At 41.6% G+C, this 24325-nt stretch overlaps 1 protein-coding gene across 2 annotated transcripts in view; it reads left to right on the plus strand.

Annotated features, from left to right (window-relative positions):
• nlgn2a (neuroligin 2a) overlaps nucleotides 1-24325 on the plus strand; it is a 199204-nt gene that overhangs the window by 66754 nt on the left and 108125 nt on the right. For both annotated transcript variants that reach the window (XM_051943595.1, XM_051943594.1), the window contains one exon: nucleotides 7035-7921. In XM_051943595.1, the coding sequence (XP_051799555.1) occupies nucleotides 7414-7921 (508 nt within the window). In that variant the 5' untranslated portion in view covers nucleotides 7035-7413. The remainder of the gene's footprint in view (nucleotides 1-7034; nucleotides 7922-24325) is intronic.

Below are 24325 nucleotides of genomic sequence, written 5' to 3' on the forward strand. Positions count from 1 at the left end.
AGTCGTGCAGATTATGAAGAGACTCCAGCATTTCCTTTTGATGTATACACGAGTCAATTACACAGGCTAATCTAAATCAAATCCTCACCCAGGCTCCGGAAACATAAAGGAGTCCTGTTTATTTTCTCCTAAATGAGGTGTAATTTCAATCACAGTCACTGATCACTCTTCCATGAGCTGAGACGAGACCTTCACATGGCAGATTAGCAGCAGGTTAATTGGAGGAAGCCTCTGTCACAGTATATAAAAGTGGCAATGAGCGCTCCTCACCGCAATTCAAGATAACAAAAGTAGGCTTGGTGTTGAAAACGTGAAATCATAAGCACTTGATGTAATTCTTGCCTTAATGTGAGCGGTTATGCAGCAGCAGGCCCCCCCCCCCCCCCCCCCCAATGGCAACAACATCAAAGTCTGGTGTCACTTTTGAAGTAGAGATCCGCAGAATAAAGCACAAGTAATAATTTGTGGCATATGATCTCTGGTGAGACTTATTGTGATTAATGAGGGAGAAAATTGTTCACACATGTAGAAGGGAACGACACAATACGAAGAACATTTGTGAAATTGAATGCAAGCTAATTGTCTGTGCAGCAAATTGCGCCGTTTTTAATAGCTTTGTCAGCTAGTTGGGAAAAATTTCAGGTCTCGTTGTACCGCAAAGATCCAATTCACGATATCGGGACCCACCGAACCCAGAACACAGCAACTTTGACGTGCATTCTCACTGTACAATTTCAACTCTTTAAATAATCAGGATTGCAGTAATATTAGACTGTTTCAATTTGATTATTTTATTCGTATATGGTCTCTAAAATGTCCAAAAATAGTGACAAATGTCATTCCCTGTTTCCTACAGCCCGAGATGACACCATTAAATATCTTGGTGTTTAGTTTACCTTCATAGAGGAAAGAAAAAAGCTGAAAATATAAAAATTTAAGAAGGCAGAATCTGAGATTTTTGCTGATTAAAGAGGCAAAAAGCAACATTAAAGCACGTTCTTGGCAAACAAACAAAAAAAAACACTGATTATGGCAAGTTGCATGCTATCTGTACACATCTGGGTACATTTCTAAATAATTTACACCCGTTTGTATGTGTCCTATCTTATATCCTCTTATAAATCCAGTGTCTTCCATATTTTGTTCTCTTATGCACATAGAACAGCAAGTAACCCACCAATGACCTATGGGGCTACGAGTGTAGACAACTTTGACAGATGCAGATTTTGAGGATAGTCGGATGAGATAGATAGAAAGGGACATCTGCCCGAAACGTCATTACATCACATCTGTCATTCGTATATTCTAAAGTCTCTAGATGCATGCATGTATCTAGGGCAGCCCACACTGCCTGCGTTCTTGCACCCACACTGTTTCCTGATAAGTGTTACTGTAAAGAAAAATCACTTTCCCCACATCCAGGTTTTGTTTGTTTCACTCTTTCCCGTGTTCCCATCAATAGGTGATATTCCTCTAATAGGTTTGGTGACCCAGTTGTTGCAACACAACCCCACAGAGGATTTACTTTTTCCAAGCCGTGTCAAATAAATCTAACCCTGCATAATTACCTCACAGCAATTAGTTTCTCCGTTGCTACAAAGGCAAAGTTAATTGAGTATTACGTTGAGCAATGTCTGGCGTGTTTCTTTACTTAAAGAGAGAGTTCGACATTTTGAGAAATATGCTTATTGATGTTTCTCATGGAGAGTTAGATGACAAGGATGATGGCGGTTGACAGAGAATCTGTCTGCCTATTGTATTTAAAAGTAGTTGCTCCACAGGGAATTATCACTAGACTGCAGTTCCTGTTCTTTGAAAGTTTTATCGAGACTTCTTTGTTTTCCTGGCTTTACTGTTTCTGTATGCGTTTTATTATTTGTTGTTTTCATGGCTGACTGCATATTTAATATATGCTTAGGACATATTTCTTCTCAGTGTGATGAAGTGAGAATCATCATGTTTTTTTGTGTTTTGTGCATTTTTTTTTAACTTAGAGGTGTACAATAATTGTGAAAATGTGAAATTGTTTATGGCCACCAATCTTCTATCCTTCTCTTTGACCAGATGACCTCTCAGCCTCATGCACAATCAAAATTTTAGGATTAAGTCATAGTTACCCTATAGTTGCTTACCTAAATTTTTGCGTATTTCCACCCCTTCTCTTTCCCCTGCTTCAGAAGTGAACCATACAGATTAATCAGCTGCCATACAGTCTTCCAGGTTTATTTACATTCTGAAGCTGCTACAGCCAACTCTAAAATGTCTAAGCCATGAGCAAAGCACACAAAATGTTCTGCTGTTGGCTGCCAGAGTGAACGCAAGAGTCTTCATGGACTTCCAGCATTTGATTACTCAGTAGAAACTGTGTTTCCATGTCTCCTTTTGTGCAAACCTAACCAAACATTTTCTCAGCCCTTTACATCTTTTTGCTTCCCTACTACTTTCTGTGCTCACATATACTGTAACCATTGAATTAATTCTTCATCAGACTGTCCTTATTTATTATTATAAGTATGAAATGGTGACCGAGATACGGTCCAGTAAGACTATATGCTCACCAGAAGTCATTTTAGAACCCTTTCCCTAGCTGCTGCTCTACTCTGCTAAACTACAAGCTTTCCAACCGTGAAGTTTTCTGATAAACTCACCACTCACATCCATCAAATGCAATGGTTCTGCTGAGAATTTGGCGATATTTTCTTCTAAAATGACCTGTCAGAGAGAAATTTCAAAGTGACATTAAGTCTTCCACATTCATTCACATCTTTCAGCTGACGTGTGGTCAATTTCTTTGCACCGCATTGTCAGTCACTGAACAGAGTCGACGCAGAGAGAGTCTCCTTCCTGAAGCAGACTCAGCGGCATGCAAAGCTACATACAGCCCATTTCGATGAGCACTCAAAGCAGGAGTTAGATATGTGACGCATTCATTCATTTGCTGACAAGGCAAACAATATTAACCTACTTTAAGTTTACCTTTAGATTTTCTTTCTTTTTTTTTATCATCCTTTTAACTTGAATTGTTTCCCCGCTTCTGAATTGTTCATTGCTTTGTTGGTCTCATTTCGTCAACCCATTCTGCAGAACATAATAGTCTGGCTGCACCACACTGTCATTTTGCTATGCAGAAAAAAAAAAGTTGATGTGAGCAGAGGTAAGCGAAGGATGCGGCTTCAGTGTTTCCTTAAAGTATTGACAGGTTGAATTGTTTTGGTGAAACTTTGGCACTCAGGGAGACAAGCAGTGTGATTTAGAATGGATAATCCATCAAAAAAAAACAAAAAACTAGCAGTGCTGCCTGACTAAATGATTCCAACTCTCAGCAAAACTTGGAATATTCGGTGTGGTAGGTTGCTGCCTGTAGATTGCTCTTGTTTCCCACAGCAAAGGAAGCTTTAGCAGGCAGATAGTAGAAGTGAAGGACAAAGCTGCCTGAAATGAGCGGCCAGTGGCAGGCTTATAGCCCCGTGCTTTATCTGCTGAGTCAGGCTTTTGCTTTGTAAACATGTATTATCTTGCCAAGCTTGTGAGACATTAAACCACCTTACTTTTCTTTTACTTTTAAGACACTTCTTTTAAGTGTGGATGCTGGAAAAACTGTGTCTGATGTTCTCCTCAGCAGCCAGTCCTGACAGATCAGTCACTCTGCTTTCTTCTACACCTTTCTGTGGAGTATTTAGCTGTCCGTTCTGCGTCGTTTGCTCAACATTCACTGTCGAGTTTCCTCTTCTTTGCAGCGTTCATTTTTTGCAACAGACGGGGTATTGGCTGCGCTGAACAACGGTGGCATTGTTATAGCTTCGCTGTTGGCCTGATAATACAAACATTACCGCACCATCTATTGGGATTTATTAACAGACAGGCGAGATTTCAGGTCCACAAATTATGCAACAAAATTGTATCGCTTACAGATTTATGGGTGAGATTAAAGTGTTTGAGAGGCTGCATCTGGCCAGCAGCCTGAGGTCCTCGTTTGACCATGTCTGCTCGATGAATGAATCGCTGACACTGTGGTTTGAGGGTTAGAGAGAGGTTGTAGGTTTGTGCCTCGAAGCACAATGCCAGACATCTCTCTGCTTGCTGATTGTACGTTCCTGTAGATAAAAATGTATACCACAGGCCTGGTTTGTGCACAATTTGAATAATGCTTAGCTATAGAAAACATTTTTACAATTGCTGTGCATCTTTTTGTCCTCCTGAATGACAGTCACACAGACCCGTAGCAATGCAGTCTGGAGCAAAGACGCTGGTCAAGAATTGAAAATATTTTTTTTCTATCGCAATATCCTCCAGAGGTTTTTGGGTGCACCTCGTTTAGATGAGAAATACAATGTAGGAGATGGTGAGAGATGAAGGAGAGGTGCAGGGGAAGATGAGGTTTATACTGAAAGTTTGCCATTGAATGACTTGTGTGGTCCCTTTCCTTCTCCCTGCCTTTTGGGAGTCGGGGGGGGGGCATTCTACCGATGACATGAATCATGGATGAGCGTGCACCAGTGTGTGTATGTGTATTTTGGGAAAACCTGCTCCTTTAAATCTGTGTCTGACTGTGATATTCTGTGCGCCTCTCATTCCACAGTCCCACACATTCCCCTGAACATGTACTATATGGCTCTGTTGCTGTGCTCACCAGTCCCTCCTTCGTCTCTGCCTCGCTGCTTCATCAATCACTTAAGCTCTCCCACTGCTCACTGCAAAGCTGGACCAATTAGGCCACCTAATTGAGCCAATTAGCAATTAAACACCCAGATGCACCCCGAAATTCTAAAGTTCCCTCCAGGCAGACTCATGACTGCCAGGGCTTTGGACATTTACCAGAGATTCTGACCTGTGTGGGCCTCCGCTGCTCTCTGTGCCTTCGCAGGCTTGAGGATAGCAAGAGAAGTCCAGTTGACCCTCACCCAGGGCCTGCAGATGTGGATCTATTCGATGTCCACTTCTCTGAGGCTCTCCAGGCTTTATGCTGCCTCTACTCAAGGACTCTTTAAGGTCTCCTCTGACCGGCTTTTCATTACCAGGACCTGTTTCATCTCCATCTGCATTCTCACCTTTCATCTCCCGTTTGTCTCTCAGCAACACTGCTCCTTTTTTTCCCCCCTCTTTTTTCATCTCTCGATCTCCCAGTCTCTTTTATGTGTTTTGGAGGATGAAAGTTTAATGGTACTGTAGATGGTATGTGCATATGTGTGTGTTGGGTGTGTGGGTGAAGGGCTCAGCTCGGCTCGCAGTGCAACGCAGGCTGGCCTCCAGACTCTCCATAGTTTAATTAGAGCACGCATTGTGCTGCCTGCTTCCCTGTGAGCGGACACACATCCAGACACACACATGGGCGCGTGGGCAGAACAACAAAGTCCACACTGAGAGGAACAAAGGCAGGCACCAATATATTTAGTCTGAACGCACTGTACCAAAAGGAGACAATGAGCGATTACAGACGGTACTCGCATGCAATTACCACAATCTGAAAGACCACAAATCTGTTTTCACCACACTTTCCCCTGGAAGCCCGAGTGTATCCTCCCCTCAAAGAGTTTGTCGTACATAAGAAACTTTATTATTACACGAATGAGCCTCCTTATTCGTATTATCTGCTCATCAGTCTATAGACTCTAATTATCTGCCGTCTTGCCTCAGGACACTTAACTCCCATGCTTTTAAATTCTAATGGCTTTATTGGAAGTGAGAGAGAGAGGAAAAAAAAGACAACAAAAACACAGATGCGCTTCGGTGGGTGCAGGCTACGCAATAATACGGTTAATTATAGCTTTAAAAAGGACAGCCAAGGCATGGCAATAAAGCAAGACAGAAAGGTGTAATACTGAATTTTAAAAATCATATTCGACTTTGTGTGCCAACATGAAAAGGATATTCATCTTTCTCTAGTGCGGTCTTCATTACCGCGAGGGTGTGTTTGTCCCGTACCATTACATAACACCACCCAACAATGTTATGACTGTATAATCTCCTCCATGCATTTACTAACTCTGGGTCTGTTACATGAGGATTTGCACATTTCTGCAGTAGATTACATGAATGAGTGTACGGCGTGTAGGAACTCATTCATGTGCGGGTCAGTTCAGGCTTACTGTGCACATGTGTGTGTCTTTGTGTGCTACATATAGCCAGAAAGTGTTCCGTGCTGCTGTAAGCTGCTTAAAGGCGCACATTATTGACCCTTGACCTTGCCGGGCAGTGAAAGGCTCACCCTAATCTCTAGCCGGTCCTCTTCGCCCGCTCCGTCTACTGTACTACTATCTGCAAAACGGAAGTGTCTAGGAAACTAATAACCATAAATATTGAGGCATCAGTTGCAGTGTTGTTTGACGAAGACCACAATGTGGCGTGACTGCATGCACTACACTACATTAGCTCTCTGCAGAGATGTGTGTGTGTGTGCTGCGAGTGAGCTGGCAGGTTAAACACAGTTCACCGGGAGGGATTTGATGGCTGTCCTCATATAGGTCACACCAGGACAGGGTGAACATGTCCACTTTTGGGTTTTTCATGCATAATAAATAGGGAGAGACGTGTAGAAATGTGCACTCAGCACGGAGTCCGATTATGTTGCGCAGACCAAAGGAAGGAAAATGTGATCACAGGAGCTGCATCTGTTTGAGGCGCTTTTCTCCTTTACCTACTGGAGGAGAGCGTTTTATTTATTTTTTTTTAAATCTTTGCAATGTAATGAAATGAAGTGAAACGCGTTGATCACCACATAAAATGTTCCCAAAATGAACCCCTGTCTCTTGATCTCCAAAACACTGTCTCTAGATTTAGAATGTCTTCTCATTTCACTGCTTTCATTTCAGGGAATGCTTTTTGCTTGGCAACAGTAAAAGGGGGAAAAACTGCTGCTCTGACAACATTTAATGGAATATATTTCTGTTTCAGATAAGCTATAATCTCTCTTATCTTTCTGTCGTTCTTGTCTCCCCTTGCCTCCTCTCTATTGCTGTTTTTCTCTCTATATATCGCCATCCTTCTTTGAATCTCTTCTCTCCTCCTCCCTCCTGCTTCTCTGTCTCATTCTGCAGAATTCACCATCAATTCAATTATCTGGATAATAGAAGACGAATAGGTATGGAACGCAACAGAACCATGGCTGGAGAAGTGTTTCGGATCACCGTTGCCCAGAATCAACACTGACCTGGCACCCACACCGAGGATCGACCCCTTCTCCAGCACCCCGAGGACCCTCCTTCCCCCAGCAACTGCTTTGCCCTCCATCTCACCTTCACTCAGCAGCCCTGCAAAACCTTTGAAAAAAGCTAGTTTGGTCTTAAAGGGTCCACCTGCTTGTGTTGTTTTAATCCCCCTCTTATGCTTTACCTTCCAGATTGCTGGTTATAATCCACATTGTCTGAAAGAGACAAAAGTTCTCCCAAACAAAACACAAGCAGGTGGTGGAACAATATGAATCCAGCCATGTATCCCCTTGGGCTTGCTTTGAGTAAGCAAAGTCGACGGGGCTCGTTGTCCAGGACACGCCCTCTTAGTCTTTTGACAGACTGGTACCTCATGAGTTTGCTAGGGCTTATTGTGCTCTTCAGCCTGGCCTCGAGCCAGAAGATGGATCCTTCTAAACACCCCATAGTCACCACTAACTACGGCAAGCTCCGAGGCATCAAGAAGGACTTGAACAATGAGATTCTGGGCCCCGTAGAGCAGTACCTGGGGGTTCCCTACGCCACGGCACCCATCGGCGACCGCCGCTTTCAGCCACCCGAAGCCCCTGGATCCTGGCAGGAGATCCGCAACGCCACCCAGTTTGCTCCCGTGTGCCCTCAGAACGTGCACGGGGTGCTGCCAGAGATAATGCTGCCTGTGTGGTTCACAGACAACCTGGACGTGGCGGCGGGTTACATCCAGAACCAGAGCGAGGACTGCCTCTACCTCAATGTCTACGTGCCCACAGAGGATGGTGAGTAGACAGACAGAAATAAAGGGTTGGTGGTGGTGGGAGTTGAGGGGATTTGTGGGTAACAGAGAGAGTAGTGATCAAGAGATAATTTGCTGTTCACTAAGCCCTGCCCTTGAGTTACTGTTTGTATGCCTGTCAAGCTTTCCATACTTGCACAGCTCATGTTCTTATACTTGAGCAGATTTACCACTGAAAATTATATCTCAATTTGCATAGTGTGGTTGAAATACCAAAATATCTTTGTATTGGCTGAACCAACAACTGTCCATGCAAAAATTTTGACATTACGCTCATGAGTTAGTTGGAAACACTCGACCTTTTAATGTTTCCATTACATTGATGCAAAGTGGTTTTTGGCTAAATACAGGTACAAGTTCCACCCGAAAACGGAACTACAACGTTGTTTTTGTATTGCTACGTAGAGTCACAAGCTGTGTTACAGGTTTCAATAAAGCATAGCTATGATTTATGTGCTGCTTTGCTTACACTTGCAGAAGCAAGACAGGAAAGGTCAGAGCCGATTGATTACCCCATGCTGTCATTAGGGAAGCCCATTAGAAGTCTTCTTGATTATATCCTTACTCTAGTATAATTGAAATTGTTTAATTGTTAACAATTATAAAAGCACAACTTGGAACAACCATTCAAGAATCAATTGAGGGTTACGTGAACTCATTTATTATACATTAGTCCTCATGGTGTACTTCTACTTGTTGTTCATGCCTGCATGAGTTGATGTTAAAAAAAAAAGATCAGTTTCTGAACCACCCCAGTGTGGATCCTACTCCCATCAAAATATTCTGGCTCCATCAGCGGACAGAAATGAGATTTACGCTTGTGAGATAAAAGGCATTTAGATTGAAGGCTAACCAGCAAGTAAGTTCTGTCTGAGATAATGAGTTCAGCTGGAGTGAAAATATCCCCAAATCCATTTCCAGGCTCCTAATTACAGCCGATACTCTCATATACTGTAGTAGCTTCCACGCACGACCAGTGGATTCAAATACAGCACCTTTGTAGCATAACCTACAACCACATACACCCATATTTTACACGTGGAGAAGCTTGACAGGCTTGATTCCCTTGTGATAATTGCTAAACAATCACTCCACAGGGGAGGGGTGTAGTGAATGGTTAATTATGATCACTCATAAGGTTTTACTGTGTTAAATTAAGGTGGAACAGCATCTGGAAAAGTGAACATTATTATTCTCTTCTTGGTTCTTGCAAACTTTAAACACCATTAATATCTTGCCTGCTTCTTGTAGATAACAACTATGAGTTTTAAGACTGTATATGTGTGTCGGGGTGGGGGGGGGGACTCATATAAAAAACGCTATATAATAATAAATATCCCATGGAGGGTCCAAAAATTTTATGTTCCATCCCATTCATGGTGTTGTAAAGCAGGAGAACAAAGACCAGGACTAGAGCAGCTTCCAGGTGCTTTATGAGAAAAATGATTAGATGACTTTTGACTTTTCTTACCTTTCTTTTTTTCCACTGTCAAGAACCCTTCTCTCTCAACTCAGATCATACTGCGGACATTTTTGTCTGTACAGGCACTATTAGGTGTGTGAGCAATAAAAGAGAAATATTTCCGTCTTGTCGGCAGGTATGATTTGAAAAGTAGAGACTTCCATCACCCCCCTCCCTCTCTCTCTCCTTGCCTAGGGTATTGTAAGACGTGTTTCACATTTGTCTTTTCATTTATATATCTCTAATATAAGCTGTGCAAAGCCGGCACGTTGCACAGAAAAAAGGCTGTAAGATTCACGTCGGCAGGTTTCACTTGCAGAAAGTGGTTTTTTTTTTCATCTCAAAGCCAACTGGACATTTTCTGAAAGAACATTTACAGATGGATTTTACTGAATATCTGTGTAGTGCAGGAGTAAAATATTTTTTTTTCAAACAGGCGCATACACACAGATGTTCAAACAACATAAAAAGAATAGCCCAGCATGTGCTTTAACCAAAAAAAAATGCGCGTATGTCTATGTTTGTACTCGTGTCTTTCTCCTGCTCTCTGTCTGTCTGTGGGGATGCATGTCAGGATAAGAAACTGATTTTCCACTTTAACACATTTCAGTTTCCCTTTCAGCACTTCTATCAATTGACTAGACTTTTTTTTTTTAGCCCCCTTGCAGCTCAACACCCTTCCCTCCGCTTCTCCACCTTCGACACATCATCACTGCCTCTTATAGCTCCTTGGGCACATATACAGCACCATATATCAACTCTTTTTCCCTGGGCTTTTTAGATGTGTGATGTAGTTAAAATGCAAATGTCTTACCACACACGCACACTCCCAGCCACTCGCTTACATACTCTCCTACCGGTGTACAGTGCACTTTCTGGAAATGTCACACAGATACATATATAAAAAAACCCTCAGACAGTGACCCTCATCTTCAGCATCAATCATCAGCACAAAAACCGGCATTGTCAGTTTAATACATAGTTAACTAGAAAAGCACTCGGAGAGCGCAGACCTCCGCCAGGCCATCTGTTTGTCTGTCTGTCTGTTTGTCTGTTTGTCTATTAACAGCATAACTCAAAAAGTAATGGACGGAATTTCACCAAATTTTTACAGAATGTCCGGAAGAGCAAAAGTGGCGGCCATCTCTCTCAATTGTACAGAGTCCTTCAAAAAAATCCTGGATCCAGACGGTGATCCGGATCACCTCCAAAATCTAATTGATTGTTACTTTTGCTCTTCCGGACATTCTGTAAAAATTTGGTAAAAATCCGTCCATGACTTTTTGAGTTATGCTGTTAACAGACAAACAGACAAACAAACTCCGATGATTACATAACCTCCTGGAGGAGGTAACTAATGGTGAAATGTGTGCTACTCACGAAGACATTGTCAAAATAGCAAATACTTAATTAGCACGTTTTATTGTAAATTCAGAAAACAAAAGCACTGGCAACATATGATCTTGCTCCATCCCTCATCTTTCTTCATCACTGCTGATGGATTTATTGTGGTCCAGTCAGCCATGACACTGCTAACCTCAGCAATCTGTAACAGCCTCGGGGGTTGTCTTCCCTTTTGCTCCTCCTTTCCTTTTTATTTTCCCTCCTGCATTGATTTTAAATCTTTTTTTTTTTTACATATGCAGCTCCAGAGGAAAGGAAAGGAGAAGAGAAAAAGCTGGGAGATGGGAGGAGAAGAGGGGTGAGGAGGTGAAATCAGGAGAGGAAACGAGTAGAGGGAAGAAGACGAAAGCTCTTGGGCAGTAGTTTAAAAAATCAGCCATCACTTGCGGTCCATAGGGACTATCGGCTCAGCTCATTGCCACACAATATGACACATTTTACTCTCCTATCTACACACATACTGATTTTCTCCCATTTTCTCTTTGGCCGTACCATTGATTGCACTTCATGCTCCTCACTTTTAAAGCACGAAGGCTGCATCTCGTGTCTCCCGAGGCCTTTTACTTGTATCCGTTTTTTTTAGGCCACCCTTAAGACAGAATCCTTAAAAACCTCCTCTAATTTTAAGTGGATTAATCCTGCAGAATTACTTCTTAATGCTGCCATCAGTGCAAATGGAAGAAAGTGGGACGCTCTGACATGCATGTGTGTGTTTCTTCATAGATAAACAAATACGCTAACATTTGGCGGTTACTCGTGGCGCTTTAATTAATACTTAAGTACTTAGTAAGTTGCAAAGCTAGCCATGTGTTGTCATTTTTTCATTAATTCTGTGGCATGTCATAAATAAATATGTTCCCGAATTTGTGTTGCTTTTGGAACAAATTAAGAAATGAAACGCAACTAATAATCTTCCTGCGATAATGTAGAATTACACTTACTATCTGATTAACCGCAGCTTAATCTAATATGCAAATGAGGTTTTTTGTGCTTTTAGATTTTATTATTTTTAATATACACCCACCTCCCACATTGCTACAGCACTTCCAGACGACATTTTCTACCTACAGCAAGACAGGGCGCCAGTCACACCATAAAAACTGCTTAAAAACAGTTTTGAACCACTGAAAGGACATGATAAAGTGTTGACTTGGCGTCTTAATTCCAAACATCTACTGGATTGCCCACCCTGCAACCACTCGGATACAAAGAATCCATTGGCAGCGTCCCCCTCCACAATATCAGACAGATGGTTTTATTGTTATGGCTGATGGATGTATATGCTATATATACTTCAGAGCTACCCAGGGATACCCAGCATTAGGTTATAGCACTTTAACACCCCAACACACTCATTTATATATTCCTGTAGAAAAGATTTTGCATTTCGGTGTTTAGATTCTTATCCATCAGGTTGTACTAAAAGGAATCCACCCCGAGTTTAAAAAGAACTGAATTCTGATGTTAACAAAATGGAATCTGTCAGGGATTACTTGAAGAACCACAACATATAGGGTCAAACTAAATCTGCAGAGCTTTAGCAAATTCTTCCAAGATGCTTAGAACAGTCAACCTGTGAATTCTCACTTGATTGTAGTGCCTTTTGACATGTTTGCATGTAATAATATACATTACATATAGACATAATAGTCTTTGTGGCCTTTCTGCCCTGCTGGCAGTAAGTGGCTTTCTGCAGTAGCTCTAGCTTTCCTTTCCTAGTGGAATTCATTGCACACTGGTCACTGGAATACTGCTATAATGTACCGTGTTTATTACCGCTTCCTCGTCCCTTTGGTAGCAAAGAATATCAGGCTTTAGGACCCAGGGGAACTGCTTTTGCCCTCTGGCAAATAGGTCCTTCGCCAGATACGGGGAGGGATGGGCTCCACTGGTTTCCCGGGAGACGACACCCCATAAATCATAGCGAGAGGTTTTCATCTGGATCCTGCAGAGTCACGCTGGGTCGATGGACGAGGCGAGGGAAGGACCCTCCGCTGCTGCCGCCGCCGCCTCGGGCCCACAGACAAGCCGCATGCTTCTCTCAGCAGTCAGCGGCCGTTAGCACAGAGCAAAGCTTCATGGTGAATAAGTTGGAGGAGTTCGACTCGGCAGCCCCCAAATGGGAATGTTTACTGGCATACAGGATCCATTATAGCCGTGCTTTGTGCAGTTATGCAGACAGCGAGGCAGTAATAGAGGAACCATCGCTTTGATGTTAGCAGAAGCAAGTTGGGTGAGATGCCGAAGTTTGTGGGTCTAGTGTCTTATCAGTAGACCCACAACACCTTCTAGAGCCTGAAGGGACAACAGGAATCAACCATAGCTGGATTCATTTGCTGAATTTGTTGAGTTATGAGCTAATAACCACATTTTGCAGACTGCATCTCCATTTCTTGTCCTCAGCTCTTTCTTGAAGTAACACTTAGCTAGAATGGAAGTTTTTCCAAATAATGGACTGGCTGGTTCACCTCATTCTTCACTGATGCATTCTTAAAAATAAAATCCAATTATTATAATACAGGGCATAAAAATGAAAACACTAATTCGTCAAGCTACATAGTTTTTGTGTTGCGCTGTACAAATGTTTGCCCTTCAAACAGCTTCCTACCCGTTCATGTGACTGGTTTTAGAGCTGTTGCCTTTCAGCTATCCTTTATCCAGCCAATCTATGGCATGAATGTGCATGTCTCACAACCTGAGGCAAGCTTTCAGAGGACATTTTTCCACAGGCCAGTTTCACAAAAACTGCAATCAAGACCGATTAGGATTCTCTGGAGGCGTGTGAATGTGCGACTGAAAAGTGGCTGGTGTGGACACCGGCAGGAGACGGGAGACTCGCATGAATAGCTTATGAAACGCTGACATCTCGCATCTGGTGTTGACAGCATTGTAAGATCAATAATTAAGAAGTGAATTCAGAAAAACAGACATGGACGTGTGTGGATGCTGAGGCAGACAGTGCCACTTTCTAAAGAACTTTATTGGTGGTAGGCTGGGTTTAACCCCGATAAACTGTTACAAAAGTGCCTTTTAAGCTGCTAGTCCTTTTCAATTAGTCCCTTCAAGGAGGGTAGACATCGGGTTTGCCAGATAATCCTTTGGGATTTGAACCGCTAACCTCAGCGTTGTCAGCGCCGCGCTTCTTTGGCTGAGCTGCGGGGTGCGAGCTGAGGGCCTTATAAATTATTCCATCCGATACTTCATCCATCTCCATGCATCAAGCTCAAACTCCCACATCTCCCCATTCTGCAATATTTCAATTTTCTGAGGAGATTCATCAAGAAGGGTTCAATACTAATACAATAATGCACACGGCGACCGAGCGCTGCGCAGCGACACCGGCATCGTCAAAGGGCTGGAGATGAATAAATAAATAAGAGATAAAAACAAACAGATAAATAATGGAAAGAGAGACAGAAGTGCCAGCATGCAGCAGTGGAAATATGATCTATACTGCTTGTGATGCCAGAAAAAAAACCTTGATTATTCTGCTCCATCTCTTTCTTTATATCACCTCTTTCCCCAGCCAGCCCCAGTTGATACCGTCTGAAGAACAAAAATGAGAGAAAAAGGGGATGATGGGGGGGAAATAGATCACAATCTATCTGCAGGCAGAATACACTTCCCCTAGAATGAACAATTGCTGTTACATGTAGTATGGGTGCCTGTAGCTCCCCGGGGATTCTTTCTCTCTCTTGCACAGCCTTCATCACAAACCCAAAAGTTTTCTTTGATGTGAAGTTGCTTGCTAGAACTGAAATAGACAAACCAGAGCCTTTAATAAAAAAGACAAGGACACAGTGAGAGGCAGAGAGTCAGATTTAAAGTCAGGCGTCTGTAGGTTGTTGTCATTTTGTGGAAGATGGAGGTCAGAGCAGGTCTCATCCATCCTGTAGTCCAAACCTTACAAACCAAACATGACAGAGTCCATCTTGGCTTTTGCACCTTCTCCCATGTTTCACCTCCCCCTTATCTCTCCACTTTGTTCCTCTCCGCTCTGTCCTGAGACACATCAGTGAGGATGACAGACCTGCGTGGTGAAAAGCTTTGTTTTTCAGCTTTTATGTGGTGAGGGCGAGGAGAGAATCAAATCAGCCGGTGTCGGTCACTCGCTTTCAACTGCTCCGTTCATGGGGTGATCCAGTGCTTACTGCCGAAAGGCCACAACACACCGGATATCTATCGGTGGTGATTCTGAAAGTGTCAGTGCCCTAAAAGATCAGCCGATCAGTGCTGGTAAACTGGTTCCACATTTCTGTAATGTAGTCTTTAATTTTCGCACTTCTAGCTCTGGTGTTCTGCCACCTGATGAGTTAGATTTTTAGTGACATTCATGAAAAGTAGTGGCAGGAAAAGTGCTCAGGTTTGGGCTCATAATGACCAAATAAGGGAAACACCAACATAGTTTATTTCAGGGATGATAAGATTACAATTAGGATTCAAGGTAACAGATATTTGAAACTATCATGGTATCAAAATTTAAAATAACACAAACTCCAACACAGTCTTTCCTTCAGTCTTGATAGCGGATTATTACTTGACGTGCAACCAATCAGATGTAAATGGGACATTTTTCAAGACAACAGAGTGATGGCTAGACATAGAAAGAGGTGACTACCTTAGAGCCAAACTAGCACATTTTTACATGACTTTATTTTTCTTTTAAATTAAAAAAGGACACCAATTTTCTGGAAAAAATACAGAATTTGCAATCTGTTAATCAGCCAGGCCAGTATTCAGTCAAACCATACGAGAAAATACCCCATCTTTTAACGACAACCCGAGCCTCCATTAACACTCAGGAGGAATGAAGGAAATTTAAGGAATTTGCAATTCATTCTCACTGCAGAAATATAGACTTCCAGCTTCTGTTATCACTGGCCTTCTGTATGCCAAACATAAATTGTAATTACCACATGTGCTTTAATAAACCCAAATGGACATATTTTTTCTTGCAACCCCCGTTTACACCTCTGTACTCTCATAACATAGCAGTTTTCACTTGATGTTAGCGTCATTAATCAGTGTTTTAATTGGCCTTAGATCCAATCTCAGGCAGCATTAAAAGATCTTATAAAGCATTAAATACAGCTCTCAGAAACCTGTAAAAAAAACCCTTTGTGAAGTCAGCGAGTGGACCATTATGTGTAAGTCTTGTGTTGGATGATTCCTGCGTCAAAGGGTATTTGAGTTTAAGGTCATAATACTAGTATAGTCGAGAGTATAGTGAGAATAGTGTATATTTAGAGCACGAGAGTGAACCTGGATATTAAAAAATGGATGTATAAGTCAGGAAATGTTGTTTTTATAATGAAATAGTTGAGCTAAAGAAGAGAAGTGGGGTTTTACAGTGATTGGCAGAGTTAAACAGACTGATATGACATGTAACTTACTTGATGTTAAGCCAGAATAATCAGATTACATACACCCCAAGGAAGCGATAAGGCATTTTGGGTGAGTGACAAACTCATCTTCGAGACTAAAAAAGCAAATCCAGTTGCCTTTGATGTAATACCTCAAGATATAGTCTTAGGTATTACATTTATTTTTAGTGTAGTTTATTAAATTGTGAACATTTACATGACAAAAAGCATTTAAAATGTCAGTAAAGAAACCAAGCCAGGTCCCCAGGGTTGACAGAACTCTGTCTCTGTTGGATATTTGCAAAAATCTGATGACGGTAACGTCAGTGTTTGCAGCAACGACCTGCAACATCCAGGAAAAAGAGTGGATTTTTTAATTGCTGACTGTTAAGCTGGTGCAGCCTGTGGGTTTGACGGACTGTTGAAATGAAAGAAAGGTTATGAGAAACAGATCTAGAACTACTGAGACTAACGTGTCTTACAAGACAAATCTGCTCAGACAAAGAGAAGAGTTGGGAAAGGTTTTTCAGGCGAAGGGAAAGAGTCTGTCAAGAATAGATCATCTTGTGTGGTGGGTGATTGACTGTTATTTTCAAATGCAGTAGGCTGTGTTTGGATTTGGGAGCCGATTATCTTTAACACTCCTTGTTGTGTGTGGGACGCCGTCCAGTTTTATAATTGGTTAAGGTTTTAAAAGTTTAGAAGTCTAAGTTCTGACTAAAATTCTACACCATTGAAGTGAATTTCTTAATGTGATTTGAGGAGGTTTGCCACTCCACTGAGATGAATAGGTTTGCAAATGTAGGGCAAGTTTTGCTAAATTTCTGCCCACCACTTGAAAGTTGACTACACCACAAGTGATTTTCTAATCTGAGGGAAAAGTAGACGGCATCTGAACGCTGGATGCCCTGAGACTTTGATTAAAACATGCAATATTTTGACAACATAACGAATGGCAAAGTATACAGGATAGAGCCACAAAATTTAATGTACAAAAGTTACTGCTAGAAAAAGATGCTGTTATCTTTAAACATAAGTATGCAGTCACCATAAATAGCAAATTTGTTACGAACAATGACGACCCCAAAAAAATGGATTCAGACTTCTGGTGGCTGTCTGCATCATTTTTCTCCAGAATCGGTTATTATAGAGTGTTTTTGCAGTGTTTGAGCAGAGTCGGAGGTGAGCTGGTATGCTCAGACTGCAGTTATCAGCAGAAAACTTCATAGATCTGCACTTTGACCGACCACGCAGTGGATGTACGAGTTGTGAACAAGATTTTAAGCAGGAGTAGACAGCTTATTTTTGGGTTAGGGACAAAAATCCATACTAACTTTTCAGAATATTGTAATATTGTAATTTAAGTAGAGAAGAAACCAGATGACTGCACCTCTTTTTGGTTCTGATTTCTGGCTTTCGAAACCCATAGTGGGAAATTTTAACCAATCGTATCATCCACTTGGTATCCAGATGATTTGAATCGGCACAGCAAAGTCCACAGTGAGAGTAGAATGTGGTGGGGCAATAGTTTAGAAAGGTATCGTGGCTGTCTTTGTGCCTAAGAAGGAGATGCTCCTCTGGTGGAGAGAGGATCAATTGAGAAGGACGGCATATTTTTTAATTCTGCTGTTTGTTTGTTTGTTTTTGCCTTTTTCAGCCGCTTTCCATCACCTGCAACTTATTGAAAAGCTCTGTGGAACTAATTCTGGTAAACAAGTTAGGAGGACAGGCTAATGACTGCGACAGTTAGGGCAGAAAAAGATTGTTTAGTCTATTCCTTCATCTTTTGCTTTCATTTTGGAAAATACCCCAGCCACCAAACACTTTAAATGCATAACATTCCCTTCCCAGAGCCCATATTATGTTAGAAATATTTAAAGCGTAATGTGTTAAAATAACCTCAGCAGATATTGGTAATGACTGCAATTGAAGAAATGAGTATGGAGAAAATTAGCATATTTCACTGTGTATTTTCACTTATTGTGGATGCAATCGAATGCAGTGGTTTCATAATGCGATTACACGACTAAGACGGAGTGCACTGCCAGATTATGATATTGATCACATTTTGAAGCCTTCGGGTGGCCTCTTAAGGAGGCTCAGGAGCAACAGCGTAGTTAGCGAGGCACATTGAAATGAAGAGAAGATGAGAACCAGCGGAGGAGGGAGGCATGGAGGGAGGGGAGGTTCAAGCAGTGCAGAATTTAGATCGAAGACACAAGAAAAGGGGGGACGAGGGGGGTCGGAGGGATCGTCTTGGCAACCATCCACCACTTCCTGTGTCTTCCTGTCAGGGCGCGCATCAAAGGCCACGTGCATTTTGCCTTTCAACTAGACTCTGAATGAAGGAATTAGCCAGAGCTCAGTTCCAGCTATTTATAGCCTGTAAGCCAGCGAGATGGAGAGGAAGAATCTGAGGAGGGAATATGTGTGTGGATGCATGCGTAGATGGGTTTAAATATCCAGTGGGTGTGCGCGTCACGTGATCCCAGTAATCTCCGGGGTGTGTTTTTGCACGTTTTGCCGCATTCATGTGGGTTATCGGTTTGATCGACTCTCCTGTCCTCCCTCCATCTTTTCCCGCTTTCTGTCTCTATTATCTCCCCTCTTCATGCATTGCTACCTTTTCTCCTGCAGCCCGTTATACATTCCCACCGTTTTGCCTACTTCTCTTCTGCATGCCCCCCCCCACACACTCCCTTCCGAATTTCTCGCAGCTTCCCAGTCATCACCATATGCTTTGGATGAGCAATGAAGGCAGAAATAGGATTTAGCAGTAGACAGTCCATTTAAATGATCTTTTTAGCCTCAGGAGAGTGAATTGACTTTACAACAGTACTTAAATAATAAGCTCTCAGGCTTTGACTATCCATGTTCTTTTGGCTGGGCTTCTGTAGCGGCACTCCAGCACAATCTGGGATATCATCTGATTTAACTCGGGGATTGATGAAGTGCATTTAATAGGATTTGATGAAGTCTGATATACCCTGTCCTATCAATTAAACATTCAATTTAATAGTAAGCTCTCTCCCTGGGTGGTTTGGAGTCATGCTGGGAAACGGGGGCTTTCTGGTGGTAACCCTGGTGTCTCTTTAAATCATAAATGTATTTAAACCTTTTAACTCAATCCTTTCAGGCTGAATGTTTTGTTTTACAGCTGCTCGTGTCAATAATTCCACAATAGCAACTAAAAAAATGACTATGTATAATGCAAAACTGGTCACCCCCACCTCTGCAGAGCTTTTGTGTCTTTTATCTTGTCGCTTTTCCACTTTTGATTCAGTTCCTCTGCCCTCAGCAACGTTATTCTCAGGTGCAGATGGCAGTTGTTTTCAGTGGGGAAACAAAACTCTTTAAATTTCCTGCCGAGACAAAGTTAGTGACGAGCTGGTGGACACAGTGGAGCATTTAGCTGTTAAATGAACAGATATATTCCACAGGGCTCGATGAAGATCCAAACATACTGTGGTTAAAAGAGAGAGAGAATACTGGACTTGTATATTGGCCAGAAATATGGCTTACAATGAATGCTACTATCTTGTCTCCTGGATGTGTAAATTAGCAACTATTTACTCAGAAGGAATAATAGCGTGTTTCCAGCTTGTTATCCTGTTCTGGTCATGGCGATATTTCCGTGTTTCACCACTTGACTTTGCACTGCTGCCTGCTCAGCTGGGACTCTGCTACATGTGCTGCACACACAGTGTAAACAATGATGTTGAAGTTGCTCCGACTTTGACATGATCCCGAGCATATTTGTTCGATTTATAAGAAAAGAATTTCCATTAAGGTGCATTTAAGACAACATGTGTGTGTTTTCCAGTATATCTGTGCCAATATCCACCAATATGTTTTCAGAATGATCAAGACTTAACAGATTGTTAGTACTCCCACAAAAATCAGGTCATTTGTAGAAGTCTGAGAAACTCCGCAGTGTTTTGTTTTTTGCAGTGCTCCACAGTGTTTATTGTATTTAGCCTTTATTTTAACAGGAACTCCCTTGAGATTAAATATCTGTTTTCCGAGAACCATTTAAGAGAATGTAAAATTTTCACAGTATATAAAAACAATTAAGATAATTCAGATATACTTATATAAATAAGAAATATTGAAACAGGTTCAAACAAAAACAAAAGAAAGAAAAAGAAAAAACAGATCAGGAAAAGCAGTTACACACATGGATTACATTTTCCTTTATCAGTTTTTGGAATTGATTCAGGGAGACAAAATGACTGAGCTTTAAAGTGTTTTGGAGGCTGTTCCATGACGTGATGTTTGAGCATGCAAAAGGTAGCAGGTTGCAGCATTAAGAACGGATGTGACGGCTGTTTTACAGTTAGAATATCTGCCACACTGCACCACCTGTTTGGTCTCTGGGTATTGTTTTGATAAGTGATGGTTTACTGGGATATTGCTAGCCTATTATTTTACTGATATGGTTGTAGACTTGTGCTACAGCGGTGCCTCAACAGGATTCTGGTTTCATATATTATATAGCAGGAGTAGACAGTCATAAATTGCCCCCTGGTTCTCAGTGTATTTGCCTGGTATAATTAATCCTCCGGTTTATTGATACCATTCACATTTTAAACCGCTGACTCGGCCATTCCAGGGCAGCGTGGTCAGCTATCTTGTTAGCATGTTGTCGTTGAGACCAACAGCATAGGAAACGTACTGAGCAATGCTGTGGAAAAGGGACAGACTCGAGTATAGAAAAGGAGAAGTGCAGCGGATTTATTGAACCGAGTGAACCTGATATGAAACATTCTTATTTCAATAGTAAATAGGACTCAATTAGATTTCTTTTTATTGGATATGAGGTATGTTCACTTTATTGAAGCCATTTCGCTGAAGAAAATCATGTAGCACTGCTTGTTTATATGGCGTTAGAGTGCAGGCTGGACTTTTAACAGGATCCTATTTACCTCTGTTCCATCTGGCCATGAAATTGGAAACAGATCATGTTCTCTGCCAGTGTATTTGTTATTAAAGTAACCTTGAAAAAAGAAGATATAGGAAGATCAAAGAGCCCAGCAACCTGTGAGGCACACAGCAAAAAGCAGAATTCAGCTCTCTTGGGATTAATAATGGCTCTGCCTCACCTCAAGGCTAAGTTACTGAAGATGCACATGTATGCAAACACACGCACACACGGCAGAACACTTGTTGGTGCAGACACACACTTAGTCATACACGAAAACAGACACACACGCTCACTTGTTCTGCACTACTAGGTATGTTGCTACCTTCCATCCGCTTCTCACACACACATATATATGCACACACTCCGTCTCTTTCAATGCAGCTCAAAGGGCCATCTCTTCAGGGCTTCTGAAGCTGAGGTGGCTAGTGGCAGTGAATGCAAATTACCCCTCCTGCACACACACACACACACACGCACACATCAACAAACATACACACAAACACTGGCACACAGCTCCCTCTGCCAGGTCCCCGCTGCTCACAGTGCCTCCCACAACACTGAATGGTAAAGCGAGAGAAAAGGAGAGATTAAAAGAAGGAAGGGATGAAGGGATAGATGGAGAGAGCAGGAGGTTATCCAGAGGTAAGGCCTCCTCCTCTGGTGGAACAAGTCTGTTGATCTGTTCATGCAGGAGAAAGTCAATGCATCACTGCGGCGCAATTCATCATTAGTTAGCAGGAGACAGCGCTCTGTTCAGGCAGACACTGTTAATGATGGAAATTCAGCTCACTTCAGTTATTCTGTACAGCGTTAACACCTGGGCTACTGCGGTGTTCTCACATTTACACATGCTTAATTTAGCGCACAGATGCACACATGCATATGCTGAAGTACACAGATGTTCTTCCACTTTACACATGATGTGAAGTGTGTTGTGAGATATGCAGGCAGAATTACATCTCTACAAAACGAATGAATGTGCCAATCCTTAAACAATGAACTGCAAAGAAACTGGCATGCGAAATTTACCATAAACATGTATTCAGTGTGAGTGGCTTATACGGGCAAGTACATAAATGCAATGCAAACAAATTGGTGTTATCACATTGCACAAATTGTGATCAGTCTTTTTTTCAGTGATGGATGTTTTTTATGGTACAGGGGGTCCTCTGTTTATAGCGTTTCGTCGTTGCGTGGAACTAGTTGACGAATGAATACATCATCATGCGGCGTTTTAAGACAGCTTTGTTTACATTTGCCAGTTGTACGTCACCAGAATTGTGCTACATCGCTAACTTTTTGCCCTTCATTATGGCTCCCAAGCGTAAGTCAGACTCTTCTGATGGCAGTACTTCAAAGAAAAGAAAAGCCATCTCCATCCAACTAGTTAAACTCGTGCTTGCAAAATGAATCGTGAGTCGTAGCAAACTTGACTTCTTTACTGTGGCTCTTGATACACATCACAAACCAAGTGAAAGCTGCAACAAAAACAGAATAAAACAACATAAATGCATGTAAATAAATCCTTTTAACTTAACCGCTAAGTCCAAAAATGAAGTTAATTCCTTACAACGCTGCCTCTGTGGTTTTTACAAAGTAGAGAGCTGTGCATCCAGAAAAGCACGTACATGTGTAAAGCTAAACATCAAAATAATGCACAAGGAGTGACTGCTGTCAGCAGAAAGCTTCAAAATAAAGGCTTTTTCAAAATAAAAGTACATTGATAATTCTACTTGAAGGGCAACAAATCTTGAAAGTGAAATTAGATCTAATAAAACACTTGGAACAGGACGAAATGCCAATTAGATCAAGCTGTAAAAACAGTGCAACATATTCTTTTATCTTCTTGTGAAATGATTCATACATGCATGAAAGTCAGTAGTATTCATGACTTTTATGAAGAACTGATCAATATTGTCATGCATGTAATGACTTTGTTTACATTATCTTTGGAGTTCCGACTTACAGTAGAAATCAACTTACATCACTCTGTGGGAACGGAAATCTGGCGTAAATCAAGGACACCCTGTATTTAGTTTAATTCAAATAAAGACTTGAAACTGAAATGAATGCAATACTTACAGCATGTAGAGAACTGTGCAGACATTACTTACATAAACTGAATATCAAACTAAACTGATTAGTCCTCTCAAACACTCTCTGAATTGTGCTACACAGTTTTAGATCATTGTCAGCACTGTCAGCCCAGAGAATTATCTTTGCATCTCGTTTTTGAGTTAGTCGTCAAAATTTTCTGTAATGAAATTCAAAAACTGTGCACACTCAGTGGTCATTAACTAGGAGCTCACTAGCATCGTGCATTGTGCAGTCAGTCAGGCGGCCCAGCAGACATTTGGCAGCAGCATGTGCTGCACACTCATGTCTGCTGAAATTTCAGCACCAAGGACAGCGTCACAGACAACAGTCGTGACACATTCACACAGAGTCACAGTTTCTCCCACCCATTGGCTGTGTCTGAAATTATTCACTTGTTTTCTACTAACTAAATGGAGCATTTATAGATACAAAAACAGCTGTTTAGAAAGCCTTTCTTCTGTCCAATAGTCACTTAAATTCACTAATGAGAAATTCATCTCAGTACTGTAGAATGCACTGTAGAGTTAGGAAACAAATGTTCCCTGCTTTGAGATCGGGACCCTATGAGGAGTTGGAATATAAATTTTAGGGGCTACGAGATGATCAGCAGCACGGGAAGGCAAACGCAAAACAAAAAGATTCTCGCAACACAAGGTTTACTGACTATTTTCCTAATTCACGAGTCACTCTTTTCCTTTTTAAGTATGGGTTGAAGGTGCAGAACTGCTGCTGCCATATAAGTATAATCATCCTCTGGCATAAATACAGTCTTTATACCTGTATAAACAGAGAGAAACAGAACTGTACACCCACTCAGGCATATACAGAACCTCATGGAAAAAACCTTTGAATACAAATGTGTGTGTTTCTGAAGTCAAACATGGATTCATACATTTAACGTCAACTGAATCTCTTGAACCCTGAAACCTGTTGGCAATCTGAAAGACATGTTATCTTTTTTAAAAATTCCAAAATGACTGCGTTTATCAGAGCTGGAAAAACAGAAATAATTGTCAGGTTTTTATCCTTTTAAGAGGCTGTGAACTAATCCTGTAAGCATCTGAACACTTAACCAAATCCCAGCTTTTAATTGAGAAAATTCAACAGAAATACACTGTCTGCACCAGTTACTATGAA

Source organism: Acanthochromis polyacanthus, chromosome 23 (assembly GCF_021347895.1).
Source record: "Acanthochromis polyacanthus isolate Apoly-LR-REF ecotype Palm Island chromosome 23, KAUST_Apoly_ChrSc, whole genome shotgun sequence".
Classification (NCBI taxonomy): Eukaryota; Metazoa; Chordata; class Actinopteri; family Pomacentridae; genus Acanthochromis; species Acanthochromis polyacanthus.